Consider the following 24260-nt stretch of genomic DNA (forward strand, 5'->3'; position numbering starts at 1 on the left):
TCCTCTGTCCCTTTCTCCTGCACGTCTCATCTGCTGTGTGACCGTGTTCACAGCTGATGATTTTGCCTCTGATTCACTTTGTGTCTCGGTGATTCACAGAGCTAAATCTGCAAAGCCTCTAAACCCCCGAGAGGACTAAATAACTTTGACAAATGTAGGGCGACCGCGCTGCTGATGCTCATCGTCATGAATATATGGATTGTGAGTGTCGGTGTGGTCCTCAGGTTTCGCTCTGGGCTGGGGTCCGATCCCGTGGCTGATCATGTCGGAGGTTTTCCCCGTCAAAGTGAGAGGGTTTGCCGGCGCCGTCTGCGTCCTGACCAACTGGAGCATGGCGTTCCTCGTCACCAAGACCTTCCAGGACATGATGGTAAGTGCTCAACACCACGCTGATACGGGAGGTTTGTTGAGAATGAAGATTGAATTTGTTTTCTTTTCTCTCTATTTTTCCTCGTGATCATGGAGTATTAATTATGATATCAGAAATATTAAAAGTAGAGGCCACAGTCCTCGCTGCAGTCGGCCCCGGTTCGAGTCCCGCATCGGACGGCCCTTTACTGCACGTCATTCCCCCTCTCCTGTCTCTACTGTGCTGTCATAAAATCTGCTTATATCAGAGATCTTCACCATGATCTTGAGAAACATTAAGCACATGTCCTGCTCTGTCAGTGTCCATACAGCTTTGATTTGAATTAGGGCTGAATCAGTCTAAATGATCAATTCATTGATTGAAGTATAAAGAATCAGCAACAGTTTTTACAGTAATTCATTTAGTCGTTTAAGTCATTTATCATCAGAAAAGAAACAACCGACAAAACAATATATTATTATTATATTTTACAGCCTAAATAATTGAGTGAAAAACAAGAAATGATTTGAGGATTAATAAATAATCCTTAGTCGCAGCCGTCTCAGATGAACAGAGTGTGTGTGAGTGTATGTGTTTCAGTATCTGTTGTGAAACCGTGAGACCTTCCTCTGTGACTTCTTGCAGACGGCTCTAACCAGCGCCGGGACCTTCTGGTTGTTCGCCTGCACGTGCATCCTCAATGTCCTCTTCACCATGGTCTTCATCCCAGAAACCAAGGGCAAGACACTGGAGCAAATCGAGGCCACGTTCAGAGGGACGTCAGGTCCATGAAAACACTTCATCATTTGTTGTTTTTGTCACAGAAACAGTTGAAGCTAATGCAGATTAATACAACAGCACCGCCATGAAGGTTGTAGTGTTCCGTCAGAGACTGTTGATTCAGCTGTTTTTGGAGGCTGGAGCTTGTGCTGCTGCGCCCCGAGGTCTTTCCAATGTTTTGTCCGTCCCATTTACATCAAATTGGCAACTGGGCGTAAACCACCTGTGTTTGCAGGAAGTCTGTCCTAAACCCTTCAGCATAAAATAATTTGATAATCAGGCCATTAAATACAGTTTAAATCCTTTATGTTTAATATCAGCATCAAAACAAGGTCTCACTGTTGTAATTCATCTCCAAGTTCTTCTGTGCAGGTGCAGGTAACATTTCCTCAGGTGTTTGACAGTTTTAATATATGCACTACAACGTTGCAGAACGACATGACACTGGAGTTCATGGACATAGAAAAGGTTTTACTGTATGTGCACAGAGGTCTCTGTTCTCTGGGGTCTCAATTATTTTCTATAACAGAGCAAGATTTAACTTTTTGAGGTTTGAAAACTCTTTAAAGGTAATTTTAAAAAGGTTAATATTTCCATCTTTCAAAGAAAAAAGATTTAATTAATGGCATTATAATGGAATCTAATGGTGCAGAGCTTTTATTGTGAAAAAGATATTTCACACTTATCTTCTCATATCAGTGTGTTGTAGTTCCAGTTCTAAAGAGTTATAATTAAACACAACATCTGTCTTAATTCTTATATATCATTATGTTGAGCTTGTTGATTCTGAGATTTTTTTCTACTCTTAAAATATGTTTGGACTTTTTTTTTTTCCACTTTAATTCTCATTTGAAAACATGTTGTCAATGCTACGTCATGCAGAGAAGTGCAGGGGCCTCTAGAAACTATTTTGATTCAGTGCCAAACTAGAATTATAAGAATGATTTCAGTCATTGTTTCTGCAGAAACAAAACCAAATTTATTCTAAATGTTGAGTTGATCATGAAGTGACAAGTGTCTGCTGTTTACACTGACTGAGCTGACTGTTAATTAAACTGTGCAGTTTACATCATCACAGATATGAGGTGAAATTAAACAGATTATGTGATTTTATAAAAAAAATAAAAAAAAATTTAATACTGTCATTTATAGAATTTAAAACTGCCAGCTGTAAACTCTCTGTGGGAAGAATATGGGTATGTTTTTGTAATAACTTCCTCTTCCGATATTCTTGTAAAGAAAATGTTTATTATCTGACATGTACACACTTGGGATAGTGATGATATTTGATTTTATACTTAAGAAAAACTGACTTGTCTGTAGAAAACAGATCATCCAACTCTTTTTTTTTCTCTGATTTTATGGTGTTTGTTTTGTTATGAGTTCAGTGAAGCTATGAAATCGATAAATAATCCACTCTTTAACCCTTCTCAGGTGGCTTGGATGGTTGTAATACATATAATTTACACATTCACTCTGTGTTCGGTCTGAGGAGGATCAAATGAAGCTCTTTGTCCCAGTTTCTCCACTGAGTTTTTGTTCATTATCCTGGGGGGAAACTGAATTGTACCACAAAACGGTGTCCGTGAATAAAATCACAGCTGTTTTGAACATATTGTGTTATGCAGTATCTATCTATCTGTCTATGTATACTTTTTTGCAGTTTGAATTCTGAGTTTGCGCACTACAAGTTATATGACTTTTCAAAATAAGAGCCCTGTCAGTTAAATATTCCGCCAACGTTACAAATTCGTTGATTTTTTTCCCTCAAGTTTACTTAATTACAGTAAATAAAATAAACTATTCATGAAAATGTGTTGCCGAATATTATCTTGTACTACACATTTAATAGGTCCGCACACTGCCGAATTATTGTGACAGCCGCCCTGCGCGCTTTTCCTGTCCGCGGTCAAAAATAACGGAAACGCTTCCTGATTTGCCCGGTGTCACCTCGATCGTCGTCCGGGTGCGCCTCCGGTGTGCTGCCGCTGCCGCTCGGGCTCGGAGACTTGGGGATGCTGCTGCTGCGGAGATGGAGTTGAACCACAAAAACAGCAAAGTGTCGGGCAGAGTTTGAGACAAAGGGAGGGGGGTTAGCGGCAGTTCTCCAGCTGAACTGACCGCTGGATGGGCTTTTGTTGAAAATAAGACCGGTGGACGTTTTTAAAAATCGGCTTGAAAATGAAGCTGCTGAAGCCGAGCTGGGTGAGCCACAACGGTAAGCTTGTGCAGGAATCTGTTGGACCAAGTTGGGCTTTTGTTGTCGGAGGGGGGTGAATTGATAAGGAGGCATGATGGTGGTGGTGGTCGACACTTGTTTGACTTGTTTGTCAGTTAATAGTCGCAGACAAACCGGACTTATTTCAACAAGTGAACACACACACCTGTTTTTTTAAAAATCATTAACACTATCACTCCTCTCTCTTCCAAATGTATTAATGTTTGCTAACCTTAGCTAGCTAGCTAGTTAGCCCCCCCCCCACTCCCGGCTAGCTCGGATGCCCTGACGTTAGCTAACTTACCTGCCAAATGACCCAAGTCGAAGTTGCTTTCTGAAAGCGACTTATTGATTAAGACATTTCCGACATTTTAGCGATATTTGAGCAAACTTGTGGTGTTTTGGTGACAGTTAAGAAGCTTGGCATGGAGCTTAAAAAAAAAAGTGTCTGTTGGTGAAATCTCTGAGCTGTCAGTTTGGAAAGTTAACCGTCAGAGAAATGGCCTGAATTTAGGCTCCAGCTAACCACTATTGTCACAAATTTAAATAACTTGTTTTTAAGAGTAGACAATTAGTCTGTGAAGCATCATGTAAACTCTCAAATGTCCATCACAACATGCCAGAAAACCACAAGGGGCAAGTGATAAGTCATTTTTATCTCGACCAACGGTCAATAACTGACGTTATTTACGGTGATATGAAACGGAGACAGCGAGCAGATCCTTACAGATTTAAATAATAATAAACTTTATTTGTGTAGCACCTTTCATACAGAAGATGCAGCTCAGAGTGTTTTACATAAAATAACAACAAAAAACATTGAAACAAATGAATTGGCTGCACACAAACAATAAAACAGACTAATATGACAAACAAAGCTGCAACCAGCAGATGTAAGGTATTTTGTTGTTGTTGTTGTTGTTGTTGAATGATTCACATCTAATGCTCTTAAAGCAAATCAAGATTATCCTCATTATCAATTAAAGGGAAACGGATTATATTCATGATTAGTTCTTTGATAAAAAGTGAAAAATGCCTGTTGTAATGTCCCGGAGCTCGAGGTGACGTCTTCAAATGTCTTGTTTTGTTCAGCTGACAGTCCATAATCCAAACACACTCAGTTTACTGTCACCCAGACAGAGAAGAGCATCAAATATTAATATCTGAAATACTGGAACCAGCACGTTTGGCATTTTGTCTTAAAAGATTTACTGTAATGTCTGTTCATAATCAAACTAGTTGACAGTTGATTTGTCCGTCAATTGACCGATTAATAAATTGACTAATCATTGCAGCTCTTCTTTCAGTGTGCACAAGTTAGATGTTTTATGTCAACATTTGTCTGAAACCCGTAATTGAACAGACACACAAACACAGACGCATAAAAGATGATGAAAGCAAAATAATAACCGAAATAAATCCCCAGAAAAATAATGTAATCGAGTTGAAGCTGTGTATATTCGTATTATCAATTAATCTATCAATCATTTTTATAATAATAACTATCATCATATGAATAATTTCAACTATTAAAATGAAATCGCGTGTAGAGATGAATATAAACAATCACCAGCAGCTCTCACACTTTCCTAAACCACCGAACTCACAGCTTCAGCAGCAAATCAACCTGATTACCGGTTAATGAGTTGACTCGGCCTGTGATGTATGCTGCTTGTCGTCTCTGTGTTTTAACAGGAAGGTATTTTTATCTCTGTATTTTTACACCTTGCGTTCTCTTGAACGTTCTCCTCATATGTTCATTTTTAGGAGAAGGTAAATATAGGTTAGGTAAATATAAATAATATAGAAAACAACTTGTGTCGACATGTTTCAATATTGTACAGTTTAGAGGTATCACATAAAGACGGAGTCGGAGAGTTAAATATATTATCTGAGTAATTTCAGAGGATTTTCACAAATAGGTCCTTTTACAGTAAAATCCCAGAATGCATGTTGAGCAAATCCACAGAACATGTTCTGACTCTGACTCTGGAAAATCACAGAAAAGTTCAGGAATTTTCCATCAGGTCAACAGTGGTTGAAAAAAAACCCTGAGGTCACTATTTTTGCTTCTGTCCTCAACTATTATACGTTATCTTTCTACAGTATCAGTCTCTGCGCCTGTTAGTCTGTGTCTGCCCCGTCAATCTATTAAAACAGTGATTTGACTAATATCATTAAATGTTGACTTCTGTGTTTCACAGGCAAACCCATATTTTCAGTTGACATTCACCCTGATGGGACAAAATTTGCAACTGGCGGACAAGGTAAGACCGGGACTGTTGTTCACACCCTCTGTCACTGACGCTGCTTCACTGTTTTGGGATGTTGAGCTGAAGTGGACGTTTGTCATTAAGGATCCACACTTTATGTCCAGTGCTTGACTTTAATGCCTAAAAACAGTTTCCTCGTCCGTCTCTCCACATGTGGGATTTTCAAATGAAAATGCCTTTCTCATTCTGTCATGAAACAAAAGGCAGGGTTGTGTGGGTTGTGTGTTTTTTTTTTTTTTTAATGTTGGATTTGTTTTCAGGAGAGGATTCTGGAAAGGTGATGATCTGGAACATGGCGCCGGTCCTCAGAGAGGAGGACGAGAAGAACGAGAATATTCCCAAAATGCTTTGCCAGATGGACAATCACCTAGGTAACCGGCTGTAACTGTGTTAGTTCTCCTGTTGAATGTAGAAATGTTTGGTTCGTTGATATATTTGATTAATTCACCTGCGTGAACAGTCCTCCAGGTGTACCACAAGTAAGTAAATATTAATTAAACACACAAGCTCGTGGCCTGTGTGATAAATAACCTCTTGTACAGTCTTTGTACTCTCACTAAAAGCAGATATTTGTAGCTGTATTTATAAACCGCTCGTTCTAGTCCAAGTGCTTCTCAGTCAGAAGTTTACTGTAACTGAGAATTCACACCAGACGTGAGACATGAGCGGATCTTACACGCTCCTGAGGCGTCCATCTGTTCAGCTCTCACTGACCCCGCCCCCTGTCACGGTGTCACTGTCTTTATAACCTGCCGCCCTGTCAGCAGCACACACACCAACTGGCCACAGGCCGACTGATGAGATAAGACGTTGTTTTATTTAATGCATAATTTTCAGTAGCTGTTCAAGCCCATAAACAGACTGGGAAGATGAATGTGAAACAGGGACTTGAGCAGCTTCTTATGGAGATGACATTTCACTGAGAGCGCCAAAGATAAAGAGTTTAGCAGCGCTGCTTCCCACCGCTCCAATCTGATCTCAAACACACCAGGAACGATGTAACAAGGAATGAGACAACTTTTATAAAACATTACGTGTATTTCATTAATCTTAAAGATTAATATATTTTATAAATGGTGAATATTTAAACTCCTGTGTAAATCCTGCTTCACTGCTGTTTTTCTGTGAGCAGCAAACAGGCTCTTCTGCTTTTACAGACGCTGCAATTTATGTCATTTTTATTCACCAACTTTGAGCAGCTGAACAAGGTCAACAACTCCTGCTGCTACACGCACAGCTACTGTTTGTACCTGTGCTATGAATAGTAACAGTACTGGTGTCCCAGCAGCGTAAAGTCAGATTGTGATGAAGCAGCTTCTGATTTGAATCTTTTTCCACATTTTTATCCTCCAATTCGTCCTGAGTGTCGAGCTGCAGGAGAGAGAATCTGTAACTCGTGACAGTTCTCCCCAGAGACACATTCAAATAACTTTATCTGTTCTGCACATCGACTAACAAAAACACAAACTGCTGTGGTGTCGAAGGACCAAATAAATGTATAAGCAGTCAGATTTAATAATAGGAAAAAGTCCATACAAGCTATATTATATGATTATTTATTATTATATATCATAACCAGAGTTAACACGAGGGTTTGTCTCTGCAGCTTGTGTCAACTGTGTGCGCTGGTCCAACAATGGGCTGTACCTGGCATCAGGAGGAGACGACAAGCTGGTCATGGTGTGGAGGAGAGCGGCGTATGTACACACACACACACACACACACACACACTGTTACAATGATGTCTTGATGATTTAAAAAGGGGATTTTATGTTGTTTGTTTTTACGTCAGTTTCTGGCAGAAGTAGTTTTCAGTTGAGATGAAATGTTTCAGGTTTGTGTATTTGTGTGTTTTTGTGTTGAGCGGTCAGAGCTGCTGCTGACTGTGTGTTTCCCTGCAGCTTCATCGGTCCGAGCACCGTGTTCGGGTCGAGCAGTAAGCTGGCTAATGTGGAGCAGTGGAGGTGTGTCACCATCCTGAGGAATCACACTGGAGGTGACAACACACATACACACAAAATACACATCCACAAAATGCACCGGAGAAAACGCTGAGATAGAAAGTCAGAAAAGACACAGTCGCACAGATGTACACAGTATCTAAACCTGTTTATTTAAACCAGCAGCACATCTCTAGCTTCGGGCCCTGACTCCTGTGTGTGTGTTCTGTTTGTAGATGTGATGGACGTGGCCTGGTCGCCTCATGACATGTGGCTGGCCTCCTGCAGCGTCGACAACACCATCGTCATCTGGAATGCTCGCAAATTCCCAGGTAGGAGACTCACCTGACACCAACACCAGACCTCCCCCGGTCTGTTGCTTCACGGCAAAAAAACAAAAAGACAACCACAAAAAAGCTGATTGAGTAAATGGAGGTGTCAGTCAGTCCAAACTTGCTCAGCTAGAATGAGAACTAACAATGTCTCATTTCATTACTCAGCTAATGAGCTGAATTTAAAGAAGCTACATTATCAAAAGAAAATAGGATAATAAACATATGGGAAAATACTTAATCATTGTGCGGAGAGATTGATGAGATTGATAAAAATCTCATGTTTGTGTGGTAAATATGTAACTACCTTCAACAACCAGTTAGCTTAGCTTAGCTTACCATAAAGACTATTATTCTTTATACTCTCACCAGATGGAGCCAGAACGTTTTTAAATCCTGCACATAAACAGCTTCAAGTTATTATAAAATGCTGAAAACGTGCACTGCTATTGCAACATGGCTGCGCCTAATTATTTAATTATTTAATCTAATTATTGGCAGTTATTTTTCTCTTTGAATTGATTATTTATTTGGTCCATGAACTTTCCTACAGCCCAAACTGACGTCATTCATTTCATGCACACACTTTTAAACCTAAACATTCAGTTTTCTCTCACATGAGACAAAGAAGCAGAAAATCTTCATATTTGAAGAATAATTTATGATTATGATTAATTCTTTTTTTTTTAATAATTAACCACTTGATTATGCTAATATTATTTTTTTATTTGAAGTTATCCCTTTACACTCTACACTCTTATGAAACCACTGTCCACTGTGAGCTGTGGATGGAGCAGGATTTCTTTCTTGGCAGCTCGTCACCCGAGTCGCCTCTTGTCTCCTTCATGTCTCCAGAGATGGTGACTTGTCTGCGAGGACACACTGGGCTGGTTAAAGGTCTGACGTGGGACCCAGTAGGGAAATACATCGCCTCCCAGGCCGACGACCACAGCCTCAAAGTGTGGAGGACGGTGGACTGGCAGATGGAGGCCAACATCACCAAACCCTTCAGCGAGGTACAAAGACACTGTAACTGTGTGATGGTGCTGAGGACGTAGTTATGTCATACGAAGTGATGTCATTACATGTTCGTTATGTGTTTTCACTTATTTATTCAGGCGCTTCTTGTAATTTTCTGCCACATCCACAGTTTCACTAAAGAGTGTTTGAATAATGTCTGTGTGTCTCAGTGCGGCGGGACGACCCACGTCCTGCGTCTGTCCTGGTCTCCGGACGGTCAGTACCTGGTGTCGGCTCACGCCATGAACAACTCGGGCCCCACAGCTCAGATCGTGGAGAGAGACGGCTGGAAGACCAACATGGACTTTGTGGGCCACCGTAAAGCCGTCACCGTGGTGGTAAGGTTTGTTCTTTCAAGATGTTCTCCACCATAAATCTACCTGCGTTCTGACGGATCTGGTTTCTGTCTCTGTAGAAATTCAACCCAAAGATCTTCAAGAAGAAGCAGAAGAACGGCAGCTCTCCTAAACCCAGCTGTCCGTACTGCTGCTGCGCTGTGGGCAGCAAAGACCGATCGCTCTCCGTCTGGGTCAGTTCCCTCTTCACTCTGTCCAGTACCGCTGCTGCAGGTCCCTCTGTCAGGTTGCAGCTTTCATGGCTTCCTCTTGTTGTTCACGATGTTTGTATCTGTTAGTTGTGTGAGATAATTCATCTCAGTAAATATAACAACTCTCTGATTTGTCTTTACCTGGTGGAGCCTGTAGAGTGATGAGTGCAGGAGATTATGTCATTGTAATTACATAAAAAACATCTGACACCTGCTGACGTTTTTGGCTTCGTTGGTTTCAGTGAAGCCCACCCACCCATTATCAAATGAACAGCAGTTTTAATGTTGACAGTCAGACCAACCTCAGCATGTGATCCAACTAATGGTCTGTTGTTTCCCTCCAGCTGACCTCACTGAAGCGCCCTCTGGTGGTCATTCATGATCTTTTTGATAAATCAATTATGGACATCTCCTGGTGAGTAAAGACAGCTGCTCAGCCTGTCGCAAACCCTTTACACCGACACGACACAAACGTGACTTTTCACGGTTTAAAAACATATTTCAAATGGTTTAAACGTCTCTTTCATAATCAGAAAGAAATTGTTTTTTGGCCAAAGGAGCGCAGGTGGCGACTCTGCCACGCTGTATACAGCTCTGTTCATTTATCCTCGGTTTGACACTGATGAACAGGGTCACTGGTGAAGTTGCACGTGTACACACTCATCTGAGTTTGATGTGTGTGTGTCAGGACTCTGACAGGTCTGGGGATGTTGGTGTGCTCGATGGACGGCACTGTGGCCTATCTGGACTTCTCGCTGGACGAGCTGGGAGACCCGCTGAGCGAGGAGGAGAAGGTAAGACGCATCATGTGCTCGCGTCAGGCCGTGTGTTCACAGCACAATGCATTCTGGGCAGAAGATTAATTATATAGTGTCACTCTCCTTCCCAGCAAGTCTGTTCTGATGAATGATGAACTGAGTCCCCTGAGTCATGTGACTTGCCTTGAAATTCAAAAAGAACATAAGATAGAAAAACCCTTCAAACCACAGAGATGTAACTGTAGATTAAAGAACCTGTTTACAATCAGCACCTTATCTTCTCCTTCAAACAGAGCTGAAGTCATGGCGTCGCCTCGGTTCCTCTCGCTTCAGTGACTCAGTGCGTTTCTCATTCAGCTTTTCTGTCTGTCTTGACAGATGAGGCGGGTTCTTCTGGATTACTTTCCCTATTCTGAGACAAATCACCATCCGCTGCAGTATTTACCTTAAGTAATTAAAAACCTCATGATTTTAAGTTGAGCAACACTTAAAAACAAAAAACTACAGCGGTGCAGATACCTGCTTTCCTCCATGTCCATCAAACTCACCAACACTGTTTCAGCGTTTTAGTCATGACCTCTGTCGTCAGTCCTGACCTGGACTCACCTCTACTGGGACGCTGTGGCGTTTAGCCCGATAACATCCAGGGCTTATGGGAAATGGTGTTCGTTAAAGGCTGCAAAAGCATGAATATTGAACATAAAACTGTTCGATTGTTTGTCCTTATCGAGACACTCGAAGCGAGTTTAACAACAAACTGTTGAGAGTCTCTGTTCCAAGGCTGGATTTTTAGTTATCAGTGAAGTTTAGTAAAGTAAATATGAGTTTTTCTCCTGGAGCAGAAACTGGAAGTTCTGGTTTCACTTCAAGTCTCTATTTATTTCTTCATTAAATCCATTAAGAACCCAAATCAAACTTCTCTCTCCTCTGACGTACAGAACAGCATCCACCAGAACATCTACGGTAAGAGTCTGGCTATAACCAGCACCGAGGCGCAGCTCTCCACCACCATCATCGAGAACCCCGAGATGCTCAAATACCAGCAGGAGCGACAGAACTCGGCCCAGGCCAACTCAGGACCGGGCAACGCCGGGCCCGAGTCCTCCGCCCCCAAACTCAACAGCGTGATGAACGGAGAGTCTCTGGAGGACATCAGGAAGGTGGGAAACTGAAATGTTTCGTCCTGCGAGCAACGCAACGTGTTCACGGCTTTTTAACTTTCGGATCTTGACTTTCTTGGACGTATTATTTCGTCTTGTTGCAGAACCTTCTGAAGAAGCAAGTGGAGACGAGAACGGCGGACGGCAGAAGACGAATCACACCGCTGTGCATCGCTCAGCTGGACACGGGGTAAGAAAACATTTCACTGGTGGCCAGAGCTGATACCTTCCTTTACAAGATGACCGAGTAGAAAATCACTGTCCCTCTTCCTCCGCAGGGATTTCTCTCCGGCTCTGTTCAACAGCGTTCCCATCCTGCCCTCGGGCTCCTCCATGTCCAGTCAGCTCACCCCTCAGCTCAGCTCCGACTCCAGCCCGGGACAGGCCTCCTCTCTGGGGCTGAGGCCCAGCCACGACCCCATGCTCACCTCACCTCCAGCCGGCAGCGCCGCCAAAGGCCTGGAAGACAACAAGGACGGGTACGAGACAGAGCAGCTGGAGAGGCAGCGCTTACTTTGGTTTTATTGCTCTACCCTCTGTTTTTTTTATGTTCAATCTGTGTCTGAGCCAAATATTTCTCTCCCAACTCTCTGTCACCCTTCCCTCATCTTCCTCCTCCTTCATCTTCTCATTCCCTCCTTCTCTTTGTCTCATTTTCTGGTTTCCCTATATTCCAGAGTGAAATCCAGTCTGCTGCTCACTTCTGCCTCCAAGATCGAGCCAATGAAAGCTTTGGACTCCAGGTTCACAGAGAGGTCAAAGGCCACGCCGGGTGTCACAGCCGCCATCTCCTCCACCGCGGGACTCACGCCTCTAGACAGGTCTCTGTATGAGTGAAGCAGTTTAGAAAAAATGGTACAAATGTGAAGCAGAGCAAAGAAAAGAGAGGAAACTGTCCCTAAAACAAACTTTTCTGTCGCTCCAACAGGACAAAAGACGCCCTCTCCTCCCTGAAAGACGTGAAATCCAAAGAAGAGACCAGCAGCGATAGTGAGGACAAGATGGCCGCCATCAACAAAAACCTGGCGTTTGGCAAGAGGAAACCGGAGCTGCTGATGGATGGAGGAGAGGTGGTGGAGAAGAGGAAGAAAGGACGACCCAGGAAAGAGAAGATGGCCGCTACCATCGCCCAACCCTTCACTCAGGTAGAGAGACGGAGGGAAAAGATAGAGATCCATTTATTCCTTCATAAAAATATTGATAAACATAAAAGGAATAATGTATTCAGGTTGTGGAGACATGTATTAACTTTATTTAAAAAACTCAAAACTGGCTTTAAATGAAATACCAACTAGTATTTGAAAAGTGAAGTGAAAGCTGCTTCTGTGCAGATGTCCTTGGAGTAGAAATGTGGCGCAGCGGAAGAAGATAAATGTGTGTGTTGTCCTCCCTCTTCCTGTCAGATAACTCCTCCAGCGGAGCGGGAGCCCAGCAGGGTGGCGGCTCCTCCGGCTCCCGTAGCTGTCCTCAAACTCCCAACACCAAGTACACAGAAGTCCTTCAGTCTGCAGGTAACGCAGCGCCGCTCTCTGTGAGCTGTTGTGTGTGATTGTGTCCGCAGGATTCACGATTTGTGATCAACAGGAAAAACTGATTTTATTTTTAGAAGCACTTTTATCTACAGTTTCCTGCAGGAAGTGGAACAGTTAGTGAAATTATACCTTTGTTACTGTTCTATTTATCTCTTTATCTCTTTAGCTATCTATTACCTTTCTCCACCTGAACACAGAAAGTTTAAGGTCGGCAGTTTTTTCTTTGATCTGGAGTCGATTTGCAACCGAACTGAAGTGAAGTTGTTTAGTTTATATATTTGCAGTAATAACAAGACACACGAGATTTCATACATGATTAAGAGTAAAAATGAGTGTGTGTGAGATTTTTAAAAAAGACCTCTTAACCAAAAAAAATTTGGTTTGAAATTTCAAATCTTCCACCTAAACTTACTTTTTCTGCACCTGAAAATAAACACACCTGATGTTGATTGACTGATAATGATTGTACAGGCCTTCACTCACACTGCTGTGTGTGTGTGTGTGTGTGTGTGTGTGTGTGTGTGTGTGTGTGTGTGTGTGTGTGTGTGTGTGTGTGTGTGTGCAGGTGAGCATGGAGCCGGCGGTGTTCCTGGAGGTGGAGAACGAGGTGTCGCTGGTGGCGGGTACGAAGCTCAGCCAGCTGCGATGCTCCAGAGACGGACGGGACTGGAACACGCTGCTGCCCAGCTCCGTGGTCACAGCTGCAGGGAGCAGGTGGGGGGCTCCGCCCACACGTCCACTGTTTTCACACAGACTCACTTTGTCTTTTTACTTGAGCTGTTGTGGGAAAATTCATAATTCAAATAGTTCATAACTTTGGATAAAAACATGAATCAAACACTAAATCGATTTTCCCGCTCTTCCTCTCCCTCAGTGACGTCCTCGCCGTCGCCTGCGAGGACAGGATGTTGTCGGTGTTTTCTTCCTGTGGGCGGCGGCTCCTTCCCGCCATCCAGCTGGGTACACCTGTGTCAGCGCTGCACTGCTCCGCCCACTTCGTCATGGCTCTGACTGCTGGAGCGACGCTCTCCGTCTGGTCAGAGCTCATCACTGCTGTTAGAGTCACATGATGATGTTTCCATTAACAGATGTATTGATTAATGATGTTTTGATGTGGCGTTTAGGCTGTGACAGGTTTTTTTTTTTTTTCTTCTGTAGCAGTTGTTAAAAGACGGTTTGAATTTGAGGGTTTTGAGGCAGAAGAGCAGGAATGATTTGTGTGTTGTGTCTGTGTGTCTGTGCAGGGACGTTCAGAAGCAGAAGGCTCTGGTGAAGAACGAGTCTCTTCTCACGATTTTATCTGGTGAGAAACCACAGATCGTGATGACACAGCAATCATACATGAAACACTTATCTGCTTTCCCTCCAAGCTGAGAAGATGAAAATCTATCTCACATGGGATTTTTTTTTTTTACTTCCTTTGCCTCAGTTTCACTGTGAGGACATAGTTTATATAGACTAATCAGATGAAAGAAGATTGATCTCATCAACACATTAGAATTAGTTTTTTCAGTGTTTCATAGTTTATTAAACTGATGTTCACATGAGACGATGATCGATTGATGATGAAATACATCCTGACACTAATATCTGACTCATAGAAACGAAGCAAAAGTATTTCCTGAAACTATTCCTTGAGAATTATATTTAACACCCGATGTACCTGAATGTTCTTCTCAGGATTGTTCCCATTACGCCGACTTAGACAATGTTGAGTCTGGAGAACCCAGTCGTTTCAGTCTCTCTGAGCAGCATTGTGTTTGTCCTCAGGTGCTGACACCACAGTATCTCAGTCTCTGCTGACTCAGCAGGGAGTTCCAGTCATCGGACTGTCCAACGGGAAGTCGTACTGCTTCAGCTCCTCGCTGGAGACGTGGTGAGACACCGGGCGCTTGACTGGTTCATGTGTTTGTCTGTTTGCTCATTAGATTGGTTTGGTTGGTTTGTGTGAATAAGATGAGTGATTGTGTTTCTGTCGGGTTTCTGTTTCCGTAAAATGAAAATGAAAAACAGACGAGTGTCAGATTCCTGCATCTGACTTTATACATTTTATTTTGAATTAAAACGCTTAATTTATCTGAAAGAAAATGAAAACAACGAGAAGATGTCGACCATTGTGTGTTTATGTTTACTCTATTCTCAAAACGAGATGACATGACATGACATGACATGTACCGTGACCCATCATTCACCCAATAAATAAATAAAATACAATGTACCTGTAACAGCTACTAATATATTCAGAGTTAGTAAAAAGGACTTTTGTATGTTTTATATATTTTATTGCATTGGTTCATTGATTCTTTCTACAGTGAATGTGATAAACTGCCTCACATCCATCGAACACACTGTCTGAGTCCCGTCCTCTGTCTCTCTCAGGACTCTGATCGCAGATAAAGGAGACTCTCTGGTCCAGTGTGCTGACTTCAGGAGCTGCCTAACTACCCATGATGCACCTGTGTCCTCGGGGCCGTTGGCTGTAATGCAGGGACGCAACCTCAAGTATGACAGAATTTAATTACTTACTCCGGATAAAGCGTAATGAAGAACACACTCGGCGCTCTTGATCTGATGTGAACAGAGTCTCGCACTTTTCAAACAAACACTGAACTAACATGGTAATAAAATGTGTGTGTCGTCCCTGCAGTGCTGGTCGGCTGGCGTCCCGCCTCTCCTCCACCCCTCACCACCTGCAGCAGAGCATGACGTTAGCCTTCCTGGAGAATCAGCTGGCGTCCGCTCTGACTCTGCAGTCAGCGCAGGAGTATCGCTACTGGCTGCTCATCTACGCCCGCTTCCTCGTCAACGAAGGTACCGAGCCATCACCGCCGAACGCCAACTACATCACACTTTTTCTACAGACACAAGGACAGAAAACCTAAAAGTGTGTGTGTGTGTGTGTGTGTGTGTGTGTTCCAGGCTCAGAGTATCGTCTCAGAGAGCTCTGTAAGGAGCTGCTGGGTCCCGTCCACAAATCTGCGGCCACAGCCTGGGAGCCCACCTCTCTGGTACGACAACACCGCCCTGTAACTGACTCGCTGGAGTCACAGTTCAGTGACCTTTGTGATGTCACTCACATAGGAGCGCCAAAATAATTTCCCTTATCTAATTTCCACCTGCGTAAGATGAGCTTCGCTTTAACTGACTGTTGGTGTTGCAGCAGCACCATTACACAAATGAGTAAGATAAACGGAGAAAATTCAAAAAATAAATAATCAGAAATATATATAAAAAGAAAAATAAGGATAGAATCAAAAACTATGACTAAACAAGAAAATTACACTTCAAACTAAAAATCATACAGTAGAGACAGACAGCGATGTAAAGTGTCTTTAAGAATGATGTTAAACTCTTACATTTCACTGGTGCATCACATTGTGAACACTGTGGTCTTGTGTTGTCATTGTTGCTCTGTCACCACGGCAACTGCCTCTGCTCACTGATGGTTCTCTGTGTTCAGGGTCTTCGTAAGCGGGAGCTGCTGCGGGAGGTTTTACCCGTCATCGGGGAAAACCTGCGTTTCCAGAGACTGTTCACCGAATACCAGGATCAGCTAGAGCTGCTGCGCAACAAATAACACACACACACACATTAAGACAGACACACACACACACACACACACACACACACACTTGGACTCATCATGAAACCGGTTTGGTTCGTCCCAGCTCAGCTCAGCTCGGTTGGGGTGAACTCTGACTGCTTTCATCAGCTTGGGAAGCTTGAAACGCTGACAAACACAGAACTTTACTCACAGCCAGTCCACAGCTCTTCAGGCACCGGGACTCTTCAGTGCCGTCGCTCACCGGGGACGAGTGGGTGCCTCCTTTTTTTTGTTTGTTTTTTACTCACATTTTCACTTTGAACTGCCGTCGTTTGTCTTTTTTTTTTTTTTCCTGCTCAGTGTGTGTTTGTTCTGACCTATGCACCTCTCTCCTGCCCTCCTAATCATGAACTCGTGAAGATGAATTGAAGAGAGACAGTGTTTGGTTCCTGTTTACTGCCAACGTGCAGCATCAGCAGCTGTGTGTCCTGTTGAATCCTCCTCAGAGAGAGAGAGAGAGAGAGCAGAGGTGAGATGCTCATAAAAGGAGAATATAAATCAGAATGGATGTAAAGGAGCAATATGCTTGTACCAAAGTGATGCCTTTAAGTGTAGGAAGAACCACACATCAGAATCTGCAAGATGAGGAAAAACGAAGGCACAAAGAGTCAGCTGATGTTTCTCAATCTGCCACTAAGTGACATACCTGCAGGCCGTCTTTATAACGACTGTTCTGATGCCAAAATGTGAAGTCACAGCGGAAAAGATGATTACACTCACACCACCACAGGATGGGTCTCTGGGAAATGGAGTCAGAAGGGATCTCAGATATTTAAGTGCAGCTGATTACAGCCCAAAAGGCAGCAGAGAAAGCGTAACATTAGAAGATGTTTTTGTTATCTAAGAGGAAGCACAGCAGCCAAACCTTCAGTGACTGTGACGTCTGAATCACTGCCCACGTCTGACTCCACACGATCACAACGTCAGACTGAATAATCAAGTACACAAACACACAACTCAGTCCAGTTACCAGGTGATGAGGATGCAGAGGTCTGTTGATGTGCAGTAGCGCTAATGAGTCATATATCTTGATCTGCTGCTGGTTTAGACATCACTGCAACCGTTTGAAGTCCGATCGTTACGCACAGTGAAGCCCCTTCGTGGGTCATTACCTGAGCTTCATCAGCGTCTCTGATGTTTTAAAACTCGTTTTGTAAACCGGGGATTTAACAGAGCGACTGTGCTTCAAATGTCAAGTTTTCATTGATAAAGGAGTTCAGAACTAATCTGTTTTCAGTCAGGTGTTAACCTTCATCAGGACAGTTCAGATTATATCATGTTTACCTGTTGTAGTCTCCTCCAGCCTGAATGATTGTCTTTATAACGTCACCCTGAGGTTCACCAACATCTGGAGAGTGAATCGTCTGGTTCAGGAGGAGGAGCTGAGTGACTGTAAATATCAGCTGCTGTCAGGGGAACAGCCTCCTCAACATTAATTTCTTTGCTCTGATATCTCATACTAAAGATACTAAAGATTTTTAAGGTGCATCATGAACACTGAAGTGTCCGAGGTAATCAGAGACAAACTGACACTATCATCTCTGCTCTAGTTTACTCTTTAAATCCAACAGAAGTGGTTGCAGATGTCTAAACAGATGAGCGCTTTCAGATCGCAGCATCGTCTTATTCATGAAATCATGTGACCAGGCTGTAATCAGAGCGGACCAGTGGAGAAATGTTATTTATGTGTGTTATTTGGTCCCTTTCACTTCTTGTCTCTCTTGTAAATAAGCTGAAATCAGAACTCGGAAACACAACCAGGTCTTGTAAAGGCTAAAACACATCTTTGCTGCACCCCTGTTTATTTTATATCTTTTGCTGGGCAAAAAACCACTGTTGAAAAATCTGTTTTTCAGGACTTAAAGGGGGAAAAAAATACGTTTTTGTGTTTGTCTGACATCCATTAACTTGACATTTAACAGGTTTCAAAGGCCCAAAGGTCACGAAACCTTTCATCAATGAACTTCACTTGAAGAGCAACAGTACTTGTGTTCAGCCTTTTAGTTTTACTGCAGCAGCAGTAACACACTCCTCTGCCAGCTCAGTGTGTGTATATAAATGTGGAGTGTAAACTTAGAGAGCTTGTTACCTGCTGTATTTCACTGCACTGAGGCAGACACACACACACACACACACACACACACAGACAGACGAGTCCAGAGGAAGAATGAATCCCCTTTCTTTACTAATCTGTACAGCAGTTTTCTTTCTTTCTTTTTTTTTTTGTTGTTTTTTTTTGTTGTTGTTTTTTTGCCGTTAGTCATTTTTAAATGTTTGTACAAGGCAATTTTTTTTGTTTCCATTTTCTATAAGAAAAAGAAAAAAAATAAGCTGAAGTTTTGCTTTTGAAGAAAGAAAGTTAAAATTAAACAAATGAGGAACAGTTGAATTTTGGTATTTTTGTATTTCTTCACTCCGTGTGTGTAAGAACATGTTAATTGTCGTTTATATAATGTTTGTGTGAGAGAAAGTGCATAAAAGAGAAAATACAGAACTACATTTAAAAGATGGTGCAAGATGAAAAGTCAGTCACTTCCTCCTCTGGGGAACATGTCAATTTCATGGAACTCTATCTCATAGTTAATATTTCATTCTGGACCAGAATCACCGGCGCGCTAATAATGACGTTTCTGTCTCTGGAGTCACGTCACTAAAATAGCTACAAGATATAAAGTTTGTCCAGAGGGTGGCGCCAGAGGGAAGGTCACGTTGGCTAAAACAAACGTGTGTGTGTGTGTGTGTGTGTGTGTGTGTGTGTGTGTGTGTGTGTGTGTGTGTGTGTGTGTGTGTGAGAATTAAGCCATCAAGAAAAATTGTTACAATTTACGATAGAAAACGACCGTTAATTAACCGTTAAAAGAACACACGTAGAGCGGAGTGACACGTGCAGTTAAAAGTCTGTCTCATCCAATCAGATTACTCGTTAGGAACTAACTGTTTTAATATCACGAGTTACAGGCCGGAGCGTCGCTGTAAGCACCAGAAGTTTCATTTGGTATGTCGTAATACATTTTACCTCTCTTCAAAAATTACATATTGCACCACATTGTAAATTCAATAATATTTCGATTAATTGTTCAGCTCTAGTTACATTACAAGACCCAATTAAACTAGTCGGGAGGGAGGACGTGACTCAGCTCAACTTCCGCCATTACGCTGCACCTGCATGCTAGCATACCTACAGCTAGCATAAATTAAGTGTTAAACACGGAACTCGTAAACATTTATTCAGGAGTGCAGCACGTCCGTTTGTTCACTCACTTTGAACATTATCATGGCAGCACGTTGGCGTTATATTTAAAGTTCGTTTGTGCTCGGTCATTATGTTTTAGAAGCGTTTTATTTATGTGTTGGGTAAGTGGGCATTTGACCTGTTGGCAGCACAAGATGGCGGATATCACCTTACTGTAGCGCAGAGCAACGACATGTTTGAGGTTAGAAGTTTGTCCACCTGAAAACATTCACTACAACAATAATTAAAACATGTAAATTCATTACAAGTGTATTGGTACACGTCTTTGTCGTAGTTATATTTAGAGGATTCCTGTTAAAAAAAAAGTTTGTTTTGTAAAAGAGGAAAATTAGTGAAAATACAGAAATCTGATTTAAATCCACATGTTGGTTCTGGCCTCAAAATCCAGTCACCTCTGTTCTAGTTTAGTACCAAAATGAAATTGTCATAGCAGCTGAACTTAAAGACAGTAAAATACAAAGATGAAAAAATACACAGAAATTCCACAAGTATACCATGCAAATGAGAAAGTCGATAAATAAAAAATAAATGAGTATAAGTATGTGGAACATTTCTAGCAGTGGCTGCGGTGGAGTTTCCCTCTGACTGTCATCCCAGAGTATCAATGCTGTGTGGCTGAGAGTGAGACTTCCTCACACGGCTGTGTTACAGTAAAGTGCTGATTTACTGATAAACCACCCTGAATTGTTTCCATCATCTGGAGCCGTGCAGGTGGATTTTCTCTGGACAAACACTGTGGATAAACTGACCGTTTGTGAGGAAACCTCTCATTTTATATGACACAATCACACACGTGAGATGTGTATGGCATGGAGCAATTTCCTGGTAACACCCCAAGACTGTGGAGGAGCATGCTGAGTTCATCTGCTGGTTTCCTCATCCACTGCTCACATCTTTAAGTCATCAGAGGTGAATAGCATGATCTCTGTTTCTCTAAATGACTGTATCCCACTGAGATGGAAATGGATGCTTTTAGATGTTTAGAATGAGCCTTATTTTGTAAATACACTGTGACTTTTAGCAGCTATGGTGGACATGTGGTCTCCTTCATTGCACATTGGTACCTGGACATTGATGAGCCTCCTCAGTGTCTTTTCTCATGGTGAGTTGACCACAAACTTTTCTTCATAATTTAAGACATATATTGCATTTAGCTTAAATGTTAAACCTTGGCAGGAAGGGTTTGAGCTCAGATCTGGATGAAAGTGGTTTTTAGAATTTAAATGAACTTTCTCAGATATGTTTTAGTAAAGATCAACATTCATTTTGAATTAACTGAAGTGATTTCCCAAAGGAAAATTAGAGTTACTTCAGGACTTTCATTTAACAGGATAAGTGTAATTTCAGTCAATTTGTTGTTTGTAGTTTCATCACTGGTTATTATTGTTTTTTTGGCTGTGGATTCTTGCAAACTGTCCTCAAGCAGAGGGTTTGATATTTTTGCTCCTCTGATGAGCTTTTATTGATCTGTTCAAACACAAACCATGTGCATACATTTCAATCTTACTAATGGGGTCAATTCAAGTCCTGGTCTGAACCTTTCTGGCTTGTGTCGCCTTAAAGCAAATAAATCTACGAGTGACCTTTTGTCAAAACTTAAAATGGCTTTGTGTCAACAAAGTGATTTTCCCACTTAGACTATTAAATGTGAATTCAATATTAGAGGCTTGATGGGTAAAACACTCCCGTTAATGCTGACACACACAGACAAATAATCCACCTTTAATCACATTGTGTTTTAATGTACGTCTCGTCTGGATCCTATAATCTTAGAATAAAGATTTTTAGCAGTTTAGATTCTCAAAGACCCTCATGGTGATGCATTTACATGCATGTGGGAAATTTTAGTGCATTTATTTGCAGATACTGATTTGCTGTGAGCTGAGTGACGGCATCTTGTCGACTGCAGAATCGTCATGTTTTCTGTGTGTTTGTGTGTTAGAGGTGACGATCAAGACATCGGATCTGAAGCCGTGTAAAAACGACAACATGGTGTGTGTGACCAACCTCAGAGACTGTGACCCTCCACCGCCTTCATCTATACGGAGTGAATACACACACACACACGTTTAAAGTTTTAATGGTCATAACTTTTACATTATTTATCCTATTTTAATGACGTCTGGGTTTATGGGTGCGGTCTTTCATTAACTCTGGAAACTCCTGTTGTTTTGCTGCAGTGAATCTGAACATGTCGTGTTACTGCAGCGAGTCATACAAATACCTGACTTGTGAGCTGAGTGAGATGAACAGCCTCATTGAGCCTGACATCGATTTCATCTTCAGGAGGTAAACACTGACCAGAGGGAAACATTCATTGATAAAGTTACACTCTAGTCATACAGTTGATCTTGTATCTCATAGGTATCTCATTTTTCTTTTTCTTCTTCAGTATGAATATAATCTTCTCCTGTAAGGCCATCTTCAACCCTTCAGGCGCCTTCAACATTACAGCCAGGATGAGGAACTACATAATGGGGACTGAGATCAGATCCCAGCCTCACAAAGTGAATTTATATGAGTCAGGTTAGTGGCCCAGAGATGTGTCTGTTTGACCTGTGATCACTTCACTTCCCAGTAACGGCAGTAGTTGTCTCCTTGTGTCCTTGTGTCCTTGTCTCCTCAGTCAAACCCTCTGAGCCTAATTTAACTGTGCTCGGCTCCACTGACGTCTCTGTTGCTGTGTCTTGGAAAAGCAGCAGTGACGGCAGCTGTCGGCTTCGCTACAGAGTCAACGACACTCAGACGTGGTCTCAGGTTAGCATCAAGGACTCATGAATGTTTGTAACTTATCAAGCTACAACCGTTAGCCCACATTAGCATTGCCATGATATGCTCCACAGCAGTGCTGACAGTTAGCCAGCCGGCAATAGCAACATTTGCCAAATAAATACATAGTAAGGGTAACAACAAGTTAGCTAAGGTTGTCATGCTACTGTAGCCGGGCACTAATGGAAACAGACATGATGTAGCTTCAAGTTACTTACACATGGAGTAAAAGAAAAGCCAGTTCTGAGTCAAGCTAAAGAATTGAGGAGCCTTTAGAAAGTCAGACCAGTACTGGCTCCATGGTCGGACTGGGAAAGAAATTCAGCCCTGGACTTATCCTTAGAGACCGGCTACACAAATGACACTGGCGGAGCCGGTCAAGACTTGTACAAGAACACACACATTTATTCATGAAAAGTAGGTCTGAGCTGAGTTTTCTTCTTCTTTTTTTTTTTAGAAACTTAGACATAACAGCAGAGTTTTTTCTTTGTTTCAGTGTTGTCCTTGCTTTGGCCTCTGGAGCCATCTTTTTCTCGAGCTAAGGTTTTGTTGGGAGTCTTCAAAACCAAATACAATGATGAAAATGTGTCCTAATTTCCTATAAATGAAAGGAAACAACACAAAGTCCAGTCTTTCTCTCTGTCTTTTGTTTCTAGCCTCCAGATTTTCTCCGTGTGCATCGAGATAATAAGCTGGTCCACACGGTCAAAGACCTCCTGCCGTTCACCGTCTACAGAGCAGCTGTGGCCTGCAGGAGGGGCGAGTCCGGCATCTGGAGCAACTGGAGCCCTGACGTCACCGTGACGACGCTGGAAAGAGGTAACGGGGATGAAAACTGAGAGGAAGACACAAATACTTTCCCACCATATGTGGCACTATGACAGACTAAACCAATGACATTTATTAGGTGTTTTTAAATGCTGTGAGCTCGGCTTTTAATTTCATGCTCCTTCTTTGCCAGTGCCCTCCAGGCCTCCAGAGGTGTGTTACAGAGTGGAGAGAAACGACTCTGGTGAATCTCTGCTCCTTCATCTCATGTGGAAGGTACACTGGAAATACTGCCATCTATCACATTGTCTCCTTTTCAGCGTATAAAGACAATTCATCTTCTATCAGTCCTGTCCTGTCTCGTCTTTGATGGTTTGTTGTCTACAGAGAATCACATAGTTCCAGATTTAACGTTTGCAGCAGCCGAAACATCCAAGAAAATAAAATGTTTGTCAGAATATCACCAACAAAGCAGACATTCATCTCTTAAAGCTGTAGCTGTGTTTTCCTCTTCCTGTCTAAGAACTGCCTAAATCAATGTGGTTTAAACTTTCTCAACGTTTACACAAGCATCTCGTCTCTCCCCAGGGTCTTGACCTCCATGAGGCAGGAGGGCGTATCCTTGGATACCAGGTGAGCTATGAACCTGTGACAAGGCGACATCTGCAGGACAGGTTGATTCGAAACGTCACAGGGGTGATGGACACCCTGGTGGTGGAGGAGGGGAACTACAGCGTCACCGTCACAGCCTTCAACAAGGCCGGCTACGGACCTGCTGCGAATCTCAGCATTGACACGCACAGACAGAAGAGTGAGTGGTGGTTATCACATGGTACCACTTTCACCATTCATTAAGGCTTTATAAGCTGTAATTAATGGCGTTATTAATGGTTAATAAATCATTTACATAAATCATACATATATATATATATATATATATATATATATATACTTATA

At 42.3% G+C, this 24260-nt stretch overlaps 3 protein-coding genes across 3 annotated transcripts in view; all 3 read left to right on the top strand.

The window, feature by feature from the left end:
- slc2a8 (solute carrier family 2 member 8) overlaps positions 1–2740 on the top strand; it is a 10887-nt gene extending 8147 nt beyond the window's left edge. The window contains exons 9-10 of the mRNA XM_023395020.2: positions 225–370; positions 995–2740. Of these exons, the coding sequence (XP_023250788.1) occupies positions 225–370; positions 995–1141 (293 nt within the window). The 3' untranslated portion in view covers positions 1142–2740. The remainder of the gene's footprint in view (positions 1–224; positions 371–994) is intronic.
- A 367-nt stretch (positions 2741–3107) lies between these two features.
- On the top strand, positions 3108–19021 carry hira (histone cell cycle regulator a). The gene is made up of 25 exons (XM_023395023.2): positions 3108–3347; positions 5552–5614; positions 5881–5991; positions 7227–7317; positions 7522–7616; positions 7797–7892; positions 8748–8908; positions 9083–9250; positions 9328–9441; positions 9804–9874; positions 10148–10253; positions 11156–11377; positions 11482–11567; positions 11656–11856; positions 12055–12198; positions 12306–12522; positions 12781–12888; positions 13475–13623; positions 13784–13945; positions 14154–14212; positions 14680–14785; positions 15289–15411; positions 15557–15720; positions 15829–15917; positions 16370–19021. The coding sequence occupies exons 1-25, from the start codon at positions 3311–3313 to the stop codon at positions 16484–16486; spliced, it is 3060 nt and encodes a 1019-aa protein (XP_023250791.1). The 5' UTR covers positions 3108–3310; the 3' UTR covers positions 16487–19021.
- A 1406-nt stretch (positions 19022–20427) lies between these two features.
- Positions 20428–24260, top strand: part of LOC111645686 (interleukin-6 receptor subunit beta) — an 11058-nt gene continuing 7225 nt past the window's right edge. The window contains exons 1-8 of the mRNA XM_087170653.1: positions 20428–20868; positions 21709–21813; positions 21947–22055; positions 22159–22292; positions 22393–22523; positions 23192–23354; positions 23497–23579; positions 23892–24135. Of these exons, the coding sequence (XP_087026779.1) occupies positions 20793–20868; positions 21709–21813; positions 21947–22055; positions 22159–22292; positions 22393–22523; positions 23192–23354; positions 23497–23579; positions 23892–24135 (1045 nt within the window). The 5' untranslated portion in view covers positions 20428–20792. The remainder of the gene's footprint in view (positions 20869–21708; positions 21814–21946; positions 22056–22158; positions 22293–22392; positions 22524–23191; positions 23355–23496; positions 23580–23891; positions 24136–24260) is intronic.

Source organism: Seriola lalandi, unplaced genomic scaffold, assembly GCF_002814215.2.
Source record: "Seriola lalandi dorsalis isolate HSWRI2012SDOR001 ecotype SW California unplaced genomic scaffold, Sedor1 jcf7180002054955, whole genome shotgun sequence".
Lineage (NCBI taxonomy): Eukaryota > Metazoa > Chordata > Actinopteri > Carangiformes > Carangidae > Seriola > Seriola lalandi.